The 13,195-nt window shown below is 39.4% G+C and overlaps 1 protein-coding gene across 1 annotated transcript; it reads left to right on the top strand.

Annotated features, from left to right (window-relative positions):
- Positions 1-10,492: 10,492 nt before the first annotated feature.
- rgs5b (regulator of G protein signaling 5b) lies at positions 10,493-12,078 on the top strand. The gene is made up of 5 exons (XM_029453586.1): positions 10,493-10,635; positions 10,758-10,847; positions 10,952-11,013; positions 11,123-11,286; positions 11,398-12,078. Exons 1-5 carry the CDS (start codon positions 10,592-10,594, stop codon positions 11,572-11,574), a joined length of 537 nt encoding a protein of 178 aa, XP_029309446.1. The 5' UTR covers positions 10,493-10,591; the 3' UTR covers positions 11,575-12,078.
- The last annotated feature ends 1,117 nt before the right edge of the window (positions 12,079-13,195 follow it).

Raw genomic sequence — 13,195 nt, 5'->3', positions numbered from 1 at the left:
CACATTGATATGGTTGTAAATGTATTGATCCTTTCAAGTTTTGATACTTTTGCAAAATAAGGCGTCCTCCACTATAGTAGATGCACGTTTGACCGCTAATGCCGCCCACCCCACTAAACTCCCCTTCAATGCATCACCGGTCATCATGTATAAGTTTACATTAATAAAGATAACATATTCATTTTAATGCATTGATTGTTTGTCAGTAGGCCATGTAAGCTCGATACTGATCTGTGTCTTTTGCTCTTTGTTACGCCCCGGCTCGGCAAGGGAAAAGGGAGTAACATATGACCAGATGTTGATGGTAAAATAAGATATATTTATTAAATATGGTGGACAATTTGACAAACAGTTGCTTTTAACGACACCACAGAAGAACAAAAGGAGGGCTCTTAACACAAGAGCTAATAAGGCATCAAAGCCAAACTAACAAAACAAACTCGGGGTGAAAACTTGATAACAAAAGAGCACATAAAGCAGCGCCGGGGCACCCTAACGTGCCTAACAGAAAACGCTACAAACCTAGTTCCAACACCTAGGATACAGAACACAGAATTTCAACCGACAATATACGATATACAGAATCTAGTATCCACACACACAAGTATGAGGCATATGGCTGACAACACCAGCAGCCCCGACTGTCGAGCTGGCTTGGCACTTGTAGTCACTGGTCTCTCCAGTGCGCCTCGGATTGGAGAGCCGGAACAGGTGCACACCAATCACATCCGGTCTTCACCAAGGTGGGAGGAGAGGACCTGCGTGCAGCCAATCAGGGGCCGGGGATCCCACATCCCAATCTGCATACCTAATAAGGAACACAGGGTGCAGACATCCACATAATAACCCCCAACAGATAAATAAGGCCATGGCCGTAACACTCCCCCCCTTAAAACACAAACTATAGATTTCTTATAACGAAACACATCACTTTAAATGTTATTTTATAATCTGGACAAAGCATCTGCCAACACATTGTCTGAACCCTTTTTATGGCGAATCTCTAAATTATAATCCTGTACAATCAGCGCCCACCGCATGAGTCGTTGATTGTGGTTGTACATGCGAGACAAAAAAACGAGAGGGTTATGATCGGTGAAGGTTACCATGGGCAATGAACTGAAACCGACGTATACCTCAAAATGCTGGAGTGCCAACAACAACACAAGAGTCTCCTTTTCAATAGTGGAGTAGTTGAGCTGGTACCGGTTGAATTTACGAGAGAAATAACACACGGGATGATCAACTCCATCGTCATCCTCCTGTAATAGAACGGCACCGGCCCCCACTGCAACCTCTAGTTTGAAAACCCTGGAGAGATTGGGAGCAGCGAGCACAGGGGTGTGGCTTAAAAGGGACTTCACGCTCTCAAAAGCATGCTGGCACTCAGTGTTCCATACAAAATGTACTTTAGGGCTGATCAAATCGGTCAATAAAATACTTCTTTGAAGCGCCAATGTTTCCACATTACAGATAAAAGCTCATGGACACACCGAAGTCAGAAGGACTTCCCAACTCTGGAAATGGGACCATCCGAGGAGCATGTGAACGCACCATTAACCCTCTGTCTCGACTCGAGTCACTCATTAATTTCCTTGTTCAATATAATGACTCCCGCTCATTCATTGGTTGTCCTGCTTCCTATGTTTCGAGCGACTGCACCACCGTGGCAGGCAGGGTAACCACTAGTGTGCGAGTGGGCAAATTTTGGGGTTTCTTAATCACTTGGTACGTTCCATAGACTGACCCAGTACATACTGGACACTAAAAAGAGTCGTTCAAAAAGATTTATTAGTTCATTTTCGCCCATCACCAACTCTCAGTCCTATTCTAATCATCCTCATTCACAGTTTCCCCACTCGAGTGTTGCCAAGCAGGCGGGGCTCTCAACAAATAAGCTTGCCCAGATACTTTCAACAGGCCTGTCTCAAATTATTACTTACCTGTCTCCCAAAAAGCCCCACTGCTTAGAAGCAGACAAACATTTACTTACATCTATGTAATGGAAAGAGAAAGAGAACCCACATGCTGTTGAAACTGACATGATGATGTTATCGATGTATGCTACTTTCTTGTGCGCTCTTTACCTTTTCAAGAAAAGTATATAATTGCATTATGTGTTCCTGTCCCTTGAAAAGAACATTGCTGACACAGCTGTTGGCTTGTGTGACTGAATTTAATATATGATATAATAAATATAAAAAAGACACCAGTGCCCTCATCACGCCAATTTATGTCTTGTTTGCTGGCACCTCATTAACATTCTGTTCGCACTCACCCTGTTGTCTCACAAGGCAGCCATATTAGAGAATAAGCGAAGACGTATGAGTGGTGTATAGTGTCTCTGATTATTTCCTATAAAACTGCTTCTTTTCTTGCCGGCTGCTGGATTTCTGGCAATGTACCCAATTAGCCATGTGTCTACCAACATCCTGCTGGTGCGTCGCTGGTCTTCCTGCAGGCATATTTGTTTCGGTGCTAGCGAGTACAAAGTTATTAGCCTCCTGCAGAGTATTCTTTGGAAAAATGAAACCCCCTTTATTTCCTGGCTTCCCTCTGTAATTATTCTAAGAAGAAAGAGAAGCTCTAAATGTCCCACCAAACATGTTCACAGTGTGACAGAAGATACCCTGTGTAATCATGGAGAGGGATGCAATTAGAATTTAGATGAGAAGTAGCTCATTTACGTAAGAATCTGTCAACATGCTATGATTGTCTTTTCTTTCTGGATAACAAGAGTAAAGCTTGATAGCAGATGGGTGAAAAACAACTCCTGCATGTATTTATAAAAGCCAGTGTGTCAGAAATTAAAAATACATTCAGCTTTAGTAGCTGGCAGGTACAGCAAGCTCCTGAGACAGATGGGTGTATACAAAAGTACTGGATTTTCTTTTTTCAATGTGTAGTCATTGATATTCCACTGAAGCTGAGGCTACTTAACATTAATTTATCATCCTTGCTGCTGCATCCCCAGATGTTCGATGGCCAGTTGGCATTTGATAATACATAGATAGGATCATGTGCACCACTGGTGGCCACTGGCAGGGCTTCTTAGTTGGGATGCATTAGGTAAGCTTCCACCTGCTCTGTCAGATAGGTAGCTGAGTGAATATGCAGATCATGGCTTCTCCGTCCGCTGACAGATGGTGCCACTCGAACTGTATCTGCAGCCTGAATACTGCACAATGCAAAACAAAAATAAAAGATGCTATCCAAAACTAGACATAATCCAATCCACCGGATATGTTGTTGTATTTTGTGGTTTAAGTTTACGACTGCCTGCAAGCGCAAAAAATAAAATTTAAACATGTGAGCTTCAGTGGAGCTGGAGAGTGAGGAGGAGAAGTGGGAAAAAAGAGGAAACAGTCTGTTTTTTGGAAGTCTTCCAAATAGAGGCCGAGGTCAAAGTCAGCTGGGAAATGGACGGACTATCTGGGAATTCCAGGCAGCTCTGTACTTCCTGGATTTGAAAGACCTTTCCTGAAAGCGAGCTCTGACTTTGGATTTGAAAAATCATCATCGGCAGAAGGGGGCAGGAAGCTGTCATTTCCCCCGGCCTCAACATAATGACTATTACAACACAGTTTTGATTTTCTCATACATTTTCCTCTTAAGCCCATTAACGTTTGTCTTTAGTGAGAAAGGTTACAAATGACTCTGCAGGAGTCGTGGGTATTTATCGGCTCCAGTTCCAATCGGCTGAGATAGAAACATGACACCCGGTTGGACACGCTCGTTTTGGCACCTTTTTCAGGCTCAATGACACGCGTTCAAGTGAACATATAGCAAGGGATTTGGACAATTATTACAATTTATTAACATACAAAAAATACAATTAACATGTTCTCCTCAAAGCCACCAGACTCCATCAGTTAATTTTACCTCAATGATCATCGTAATAAACACTTCATTCCAACTCTACAGAAACTAAATTAAACTCATCAAAACCTTCTTTGTTAGTCTTTCCATGGAGAGTTTCAAACTCAATAAGCAATCACCAGTGTTTACGAAAACCTGCTTCCAGTGGGAACGTGACACAGCAGAAAAAAACAGGAAGGCAAACTCGTCTACTGGTAACGGGAGAGGAGTCTATCGCCTATTTTTAAGGGTTTTCCCGCATTTAAAAAATCTGCATATAAGCACTACTTTTGGTGGAAATATGGTATAAGAGGAAGATAACTTGAGGTTCTTCAAGTATCATAGTCACCCCATTCATTCATGAACATCTTGATGTATTGAGGTCTTAAACTGACTGAAGGAAGATAGATTTGACATATTCAGGCTGGATCAAGTAGACACTCCTAATGATGGAGTCACATTTGCCCTCTGAAGCTCTCATGTTTTCCTTCACAAAGTTCAGTAAACATACTCCTTTTGTGCTGAGGCTTCAAACTGCTCCTTTGCAAAAAACAGCTTGCTTTCAGTTTCTGTGCAGCATATACGGGCAAAAAGTGAAACGTTCTGCAACAATAAGCGAATGACTCTATGGATCTGCCATGGTCATGAAAGAACCTCCCTTTACTTTCACTGTGAATTAAAAAAAGATGATACATTTAACTTTACTCCACTTTAGGTTAAGTTGAATAACAACAGACTGCAGTGACCTTTTTCTGTAAATAAAAAACATGACTCCATAAAGTCATATTTATTTGTCTTATAGTATACTATACTATACTCTAGTATAGAGTATAGTATAGAGACTCTCAGAAGTTCTAACATATTTTCTAACATATATCTTTTATTTCTGTGCCCTTCAAAGGACCAGAAAATAACTGTGTGCCAAGCTGAGGGTGAAATGAAAAATACGTTCAGTTTTGAAAACAGACATTGCAGCCTGTTATTTTAGTCTGCCTCTACACTACTGCATGTCATCTCGACTTGACTAAAATGCTCTACATTTTGTTTTACAGAGACACAAAAGCCTTGAAAAATGTACCAAATTATTTGTATTATATACTTTTCTTTCTTTGTTTTTAGACAACAGTTTATTACAGATCATTTAGCTTACACTTTTGTCCAAAGCGACTTACAATAAGTGCAGTGACCTTGGTAATAAGTAATGTGTGTGTGTGTGTGTGTGTGTGTGTGTGTGTGTGTGTGTGTGTGTGTAGTTGCAGTAGTAAGATCTTTCTTACTCAGGCTTGCATTGACTAACCCAGATTTCAACAGGATCAATAAAGGCAACTCAGTAAAAAGTTGTTGGTCAGGCTGTCAGTGCATCTGTGTCAATGGGAATAATTACAAGGGAGTGCACAGCAAGATCCTACACTGTCATCATATCATTACCTGTGTCATTAAATGCTCATCACACTGTGCGCAGGCAGGAGTGGTATCACTAGCAGTGTCTGCAATATTCAGGGTGAGTAGGTTATAAAGAATTTTATAGAAAGTGTGTCAGCAAAAAACAAGTACAACAAGACCATTATTTTTTTGATTGAGCGGTACAGAAAATTAAATGCAAATATCCTCATATGCGTTGTAAAAAATACACGTATGATAATTAGGGGCTAAGTGTTGAATCTCACTACGTTGTCCAATATCCTCAAAGATCAAACAGTGCGTCCGTAAAAGTAAAGGAAAGGAAAGTGATGAAAAAACATGTTTTGGTTGCAAGAAAGACATCGGGAATTTGTCCTGTAGGAAACTCGTTATGAACAAATGCCAATGAAAACATGTTTACAATGGAGTGTGGTCCAAAAGGAAAGCTCCACTGGCTGAGAGGTGGAACATGCTCAGGCCACAGCGTCCAGAAAAACACTGACCCGGGACAGAAAATAAACTGTCCGCTTTTCAGGCCCTGAACTTTACCCTACTCATGGAGCTGCTGAGGCTCATGATATTTTGCCCACAGTTGACTTTCAGTTCAATCTCTTCTATTATTTTTTACATGACCTTCAGCTTTTATAAGATTAATTTGGCAATGTGAATAAGAAAATAACGTTGTGTGCTTCGTTTACTTTACTTGAGCCATATGACGTAACCTTGAACCTTGAACCAAGGAGCACATGCACAAAACTAAATAAAAGATAATAATAACATATATTTTTTAATGGTTAAATGACATGTTTGTCTCTTTCACACTACATGTACTGTCAAACACCGTACAGTAAAATGCATACTCCATCTGCACCCTCTGTGCTTTCCACTTGCTCAGATGAAACTAAAACAAAGTCCAAAGAACAAATAACAAAGAACAAAGAACAAAGAACAAAGAACTACTTTTCACAGATCAGGTACATACCGGTTTAACATGCGTGTGTTAGTTTCATATGACGAACCTTACAGAATTAAACTTACTGTGGACATTTAAACCTGCAAGAGTTGTCAATGTCTATTATCATATGATAATATAATAATGTCCAGTGTTGATAAAGAACAGAAAAAGTGAACTGTAGTGAAATCACAGCCATCTTGTATGCATGTACGTTTTAATGTGATGTAAACATATTCAATAAATAAAAACTCATTCTTACTCCACATAATATGGCTTTTCTATCTGTTCTTCTTGTCTGCACGTTGTGCTTGTTATTTCTGGTTTATGTACTGATGTAAGTGTACAACACTTTGTAACCTGCTGTATAAATAAAGTTTTTCATACTTACTCATTTTAAATACTGACTTCTGCATAAATTTTAAATCTTTTGAGAATGTTTGACAGCATTATTCGATCATTTCATTTTGAAATGCAACCAGTAATCAAATTTAGAGGAACAGAGTTAAAAGTTCAATGTGTAATGTGTAATTCTGAGCCACCTGCTCCAAAGTAATAGGGGGCAGTATTTCACCTCCCAATACAATCCAAATTCATCCATCATCAAAACCATCAGTGATTACAAAAGGCAACTAGTATGTTTACCTGTTTATATTTTAGTTGTAGTAGATTGTCATATTTATTGTAGTTTACCTTTTAGAGGATTCTATTCTTTATATTGTGTTTTGTATTCTAGAGCTGCATATCTCTTTCTTCCAGTGTGGATATATTTACTGTGTATAACTTCACTCCTCTGTCTGTCTGTCTGTCTGTCTGTCTGTCTGTCTGTCTGTCTGTCTGTGTGTCTGTCTGTCTGTCTGTCTGTCTGTCTGTCTGTCTGTCTGTCTGTGTGTCTGTCTGTCTGTCTGTCTGTCTGTCTGTCTGTCTGTGTGTCTGTCTGTCTGTCTGTCTGTCTGTCTGTCTGTCTGTCTGTGTGTCTGTCTGTCTGTCTGTCTGTCTGTCTGTCTGTGTGTCTGTCTGTCTGTCTGTCTGTCTGTCTGTCTGTCTGTCTGTCTGTCTGTTCATTACAAACATGCTCCTGATGAGTTTATGTCTCAACCTCTAGTTTCAAGTCTTCTTCAACACAGCAGGATGTTCATCTTGTGAATGAAGAACATTTAGAGTGAAATAAGCTATAAAGCAGGGTATGCTTTGGGGCTTTGTGTGCTCCTCGTGTTTTCGTCTTAGAACTTCAGCCCTTTCCCAGTGTGTTTTCAGTTCATGGAAGTTAATTGTAACATTTAATATTTAACCAAGATGGGGACAGCCAAGAAGAAAGATGGCGACGGCCAAAATGTCTAACTTGAGGCTTCAAAACCGTAGTCCACAAACCAATGGGTGATGTCATGGTGACTACGTCCCCTTCTTTTGTACAGTCTATGCTCATAACCCAAAATGCTGGATGTTCCATTTGTGAGCATTTTCCTTTTAGGAAGTCATTTTCTCCGTGTTCGGCCTATAAATATGTGTTTCAACAGAATAAACAGGGAAGCAGCTCATTACTTCAGGCTGAAGCGACGAGAGCTGTGTGTCAGACAAAGCAGCCAGTTAGAGAGGAAGTATTGTTGCAGCCGTCGGCAGAGGAAGCTGCCTCAGACTCTTTCAATGAGCTCTCCACCTTTTCATCCGGCTCGCTGATTTTCCCTTTCCTGAGCATTTTCCTGTGAACTCAATTAGAAAAAAGCCGTCAGCAGAGTTTACTGTTGCTCACTGTCTAGTCTAAATATAGTTTCTATTATTCAATAAACTATAGTTTTCTCGACCCCGGGGCTAAATATAGGCACAATGGCCTTTGCGAGGTTATGCCTTGAAGAAAAATACAGGCAAAAGTATTGAAGCTAAAAAAGTAAATGAATAAGTAAATATGGGATCTTTGGACACACAGAATCATTGTTTGGCAATAAAAGTTGAATGTCTATGTTTGTTTTTTATTTTGTATTATATTTTCTACTGTTTTGTCTTTTAATGTACTTTGTACAAGTAAAGACCCTTAATTTTGAGTATTTCTGTACAAAACACTAAGTCAAAATGGCTAAATAAGCAACAATTAAAGTTAAAGTTCAGGGGGAAAAGTATATTTAGTTTATATTTATTAAGATGTTAAAATGTCAAAAAGCCAGCTAATCTGCCCTCAGGATCGCTTTTCAAACATCATTCATTTTAAACAACGTACAGCTCTTTTTTCTCTTAAATAAATACATATATATATTTTACGTATTTGTATCCTATTTTTTTTTTGGACATTTCTGATTATTGACTTTTGCGGTACCTGACTTCTTCTAAGTGAAAATAGTTAATTCTGATGTGCAATTGTTCTTAATAATAATAATAATAATAATAATAATAATAATAATAATAATAATAATAATAATAATAATAATAATAATGATAATAATAATAATAATAATAATAATAATAATAATAATAATAATAATAATAATAATAATAATAATAATAATAATAATAATAATAATAATAAAGTGTATTTATAAAGCGCCTTTCAAAGCTAAAAGCAATCTCAAGGCGCTTCTTGGTCTTCTACCGTCACCCAGAGTTGGTTCATCAACATTTCCCCGACCTTAACCAAGTGGTTCTAGTTGCCTAAAGTCAAACAATGCTGCTGGTGTGCAGTACTGTAAAGTAACTTTTACTGCAGTGATTTCCTGTGAGACACAAACATATTTTGTTTTTTCATGCACTGGATAAATTTGGGTGTTTGGGCTTTTTTGCTTCCATAACCATTCTTCTTTAGTGGAGATAAAACATCTAAATACACATTTAGGTGTTTATTTGACTAACTTTGTCTATTGTTTCTGTAGATTTCACCTAAGATTCTCCTAAGATAAGCATTAGGGCCTCATTTGCATATTTAAACATAACATTTCAGATACTTAATAATTGTCATAACGTCACTGTCCAATGAAAACCATGTACATCTAAATTTGGTGCTTTTGCATTTATTTTTAAAGTAACAAGTCTTACTTTATAGGTTGAGAGAATCCCTTCTTCTTCAGCACAATAATAGATTTAAACACACAATATGTTATGTTTTGCCACTAGAGATCTCTCAATCAAAACAGTTTGATGGTGGTGTTGTGAAGAAGCGTGGGATCATGAGTTTGTCACGGCAGCCTCTCATGGATACGATTCCTTCAGTGTTCATCGTTCAGGAGGTTTTAACCTGGAGCCCAATGATCCACAGAGACTTCCTCTCAGAAAAAAACAAGCCAGTTGATTAAAAACGGTAAAAAGACATAAAAAAGCAGATTCACATTAAAAAAACTGTGATTCTTAGACGCTATTTTGCTGCCACTAACTCAGCTCAGCTTGTTTCTTTGATAACTTAACATCCAGACATCTGATGACTGAAATCCTCCAGTTAAAATATAAAGTTAAAAACGACCAAGATCTAAAAAGTGTATTTTAAAATGTGTCTTAAAACTGCATAAAAATAAAATGTATGACAGCTTATGGCAGACAAACACAACGCTGACGCGTGCTCAGAGGACCGTCACCTTGATTCAAATTACAGATTTCTCTATTTTATTTTTCCAGAAATATAAACATAACATAAAATATTAAACCTTTAAAAACCCACTGGATTATCTGAAAAGAATCATAATCACAAAGCTGAAAACAAAGCTGTGTTTCAGCTCATGAAGAGTTGAGGTTTTGGAGATCCTTGGTTTTCAGAAGACAGTGACAATAGTATTTTAGTATTTCAAAGTAACAGTATTTTTACTGTATTTTAGTGTTATTGCACATTTTTACCGAAGTAAAGGACCTGATTACGGTCCGAATCTGTCAAATCCCTCTTTTGGGTCACTGTGGAATTCATTGACAATCAATCTGTGAAGTCATTTAGACATGAGGGCTGGTTGACCTGGGTCAATACACTAAACTTATTTTCTATTACAAAGGTAAGAACTCTAAATTTCGTCCTCACTTTAGTGTATTTTTCTGTCCTTGTAAGAACGTCTGGTTCTCCTCACAACTAATGAAATATAAGAACACACACAATCACTCCCCCTGACTGAGCTCTAAGAAGTTTGAAGTGATTCAGTCGCTTTTACTATCACACACGTGGTTCAGTAAGTGAGGAAGTAGTCTGGAGGGAAATCAGTGTCGAGGTGTCTCCTCATCCTCCCACACGTCTCGTCTCATTGGCTGAGAGGCGTGACGTCACAGAGTGGACTGCTCTATAAAGAGTCACTCTCCCACACAGACGGCAGACCAGCTGAGAGCTCCCTCACTTACAGCAGCTCCTACAGCTTCACATACTTCACATACTTTACAAGCAACTGTCAAAACCTTTGGAAATATCCAAGAAATCATCTCAATATGTGCAGAGGACTGGAATCACTGCCTATCACCTGCCTGGAGAGGTGAGATCCATTTTTCTTTGTATGAAGGAAAAAAAATGATTCCTGTACTTCTAGGATATGAGAGGTGGATTTAAATGACTGAGGTTTGTTTTGTAACATTTTCTCGTTCTTTATTCTCGCAGGGCAAAGGAGCTGAAAGCTTTGTTTGGAAGTTTACTACAAAAGTCAGATCACGGCATCACTGGCCAGTGGAAGAAGAATGACAAACTGAGGTGAGACATACATTGAAATGATCTCTCTGAGCATGTCAGTGAAATCCAAGTGAACCTCTGTGATTTTTAGAACTTTTCCTAACAATGTTCTTCTGTTGCTGCAGGTTAAATATCGACGAGCCTTTAAAATGGAGGGAGTCGTTTGAGAAACTGTTGTCCAGTCAAAGTAAGTAAGCGCAGACACATCACACTTGATGTGAACGTATCGATCATTCCAGATGTTTTGTAGAGAGGACTACCAGATGTTAACCGACCTCTCTCTCCCCTGTTTCCAGATGGACTGTGCCTGTTCAGAGCGTTCCTGGTCTCAGAGTTCAGTGAGGAAAACATCGCCTTTTACTTGGCTTGCGAGGACTACCGGGCAACGAAACCTTCAAAACTGGCAACCAAAGCCAACAACATTTACGACCAGTTCATCGTCTCTGATGCACCACGAGAGGTAAATATAGAAATAAAGAGACAGTTGCTCTGTCTGTCACTCTGCTGGGGTCACTTATCTTGCTGCAAAGTACTGATAATCATCCTCTCTCCCTGCTCTTCTCCCCTACAGGTAAATATTGACCATGTGACCAAAGCCGTCACAGAGGAGAACCTGGAGCATCCCAGCCAGTCATGTTTCAATCTGGCCCAAGCCAAAATCTACACCCTAATGGAGAAAGACTGTTACCCTCGCTTCCTCAAGTCCTCCACATACCTGGAGCTCAGCAGAAAGGCAAAGACATGCTAATAAACTTTATTTAAAAAAAACCCTGTACTGGAAATAAGCTTACTGACGCACAGTGGAGACTGGAAAAGTTCACACGGAACAAATACCTCAGTCCACAGAGTTTCACGGCAGGTTGTGGAGTTATTTTGGGGACCGGAGGTTTAGCGTCCGAGATGGAAGCTGAAGGACACGTGAGGCTGTGAGAAGACACAGACGAAACTGCAGGCGATGTCTGCCTCTGGAAGAGACACCTGCACATCTGTACGTACAGGGCTGCTTGGACGGCAGCCGCAGGGACATAAATGATAAAATGCAGATGGACAGAAATGAGTTGCTTTCACACAAACGCTCCACGGCTGTCTGGGAGATACTCAACAGCATTAGTATTTATTTATTTATTTCCTATTTATTTAAAGTATTTATATTATGTGGTGTAAACTGATCTGTATTTCATATGTTAGCTTTTTTTTTATCTGAAGTACTGTTTGTAAAAATGAGTGCATCAAATAAAAGATTGCCAATTTCCAGAGACAAAGTTTTGTACCATGGAAAATTCCCTTCACACACACAGAAGGGGATGTGGTTATTGAGGTCAGACAACATGTAGGCAGACGGAAGAAGACTTGCTCATGTGAGCTGTTATAGCTGCTTACTAATCTGTGGCCTCAGTGCTTCCACTTCACATGTGGGTGACTCCTTTTCTCTGGAGCTATAATGAATGGAAGATATGTAGTGAATGTGAATGTGTGTCCGTTATTGTGGTTTCTTCCATATAAGTATCTGTTATGACCCTTAAGAGAGGTAAAGGGTCTACTTGGCTGATGTTTAATTCTACAGGATGGAAGAAAGTGTCTTTAATAATTAGATTTCTTCATTCATCACCAGAGAGGAACTAGTTTGGTCACCTGTGCACAGTAACAAACAGGAGACACTAGTTAGACAGGTCACAATAGACAACAGATAAAAGATGACAACTACAGCACTGCAACACACATGGAAGAGGATTAGGGCCACATGTGAAAATATGAGGCTATGTGTGTAAAGTCTCTCACTTTAAAGCTTCAATGTGTACAATATACCAGAATTTAAACTTAAAACATTCAAACAATGAACCAACATTATCAACAGAATGTTGCCTGGTTCTGTCTAAAGTAACAAAGTCCCTCTACCAGTACATATAAGGTAAGCTGTTTCTAGGGCTGTACCCAAATCCTATTTATTCTTTTATTTGGACCAGATTTGGCTGTTAAATACAAGGTTTGACTAATCTTTCCTTTTTTTCCCACTGGTTCCTGGATGGGCCCTCAGCAGGCGTATTTCCCCCACAGCAGTGACACACGACCGGCACTAGGTCGGCTTGGAAAGGCCCGTTGTGAAGGAGGCTCATGGACATGCAGACAGAAAATATACATATTTCCCAAATTGTAGAACTATACTTTGAAGTTAAGGCAGAAATGCAAGGCCGTAAAAATACAGTTTCTGTGTGCGCGTGTCTGAAAAACAAGATAATTTAGCTGGGAAGCAAGTGAGTGTGATGGCCTGTTGCCATGAAGACAGCAGCCAGTTTGTTTACTACCTGAGCTGCCGCTCGCAGCCTGTGAGTCACAGTAGCCTCCTTCATGTAAATCAGCCACCATCGCCA

The sequence above is a fragment of the Cottoperca gobio genome, chromosome 17, assembly GCF_900634415.1.
Source record: "Cottoperca gobio chromosome 17, fCotGob3.1, whole genome shotgun sequence".
NCBI lineage: Eukaryota > Metazoa > Chordata > Actinopteri > Perciformes > Bovichtidae > Cottoperca > Cottoperca gobio.
The sequence above is the reverse complement of the archived record's forward strand: the minus strand, read 5'-3'. Positions and strand labels throughout refer to the sequence as shown.

Coding starts and splice junctions, on each gene's coding strand:
- rgs5b (XM_029453586.1), top strand. CDS start 10,592: ATGTGCAGAGGACTGGAATCACTGCCTATCACCTGCCTGGAGAG. Junction 10,636..10,757: donor CCTATCACCTGCCTGGAGAG/GTGAGATCCATT, acceptor TTATTCTCGCAG/GGCAAAGGAGCTGAAAGCTT. Junction 11,014..11,122: donor GAAACTGTTGTCCAGTCAAA/GTAAGTAAGCGC, acceptor CCCTGTTTCCAG/ATGGACTGTGCCTGTTCAGA.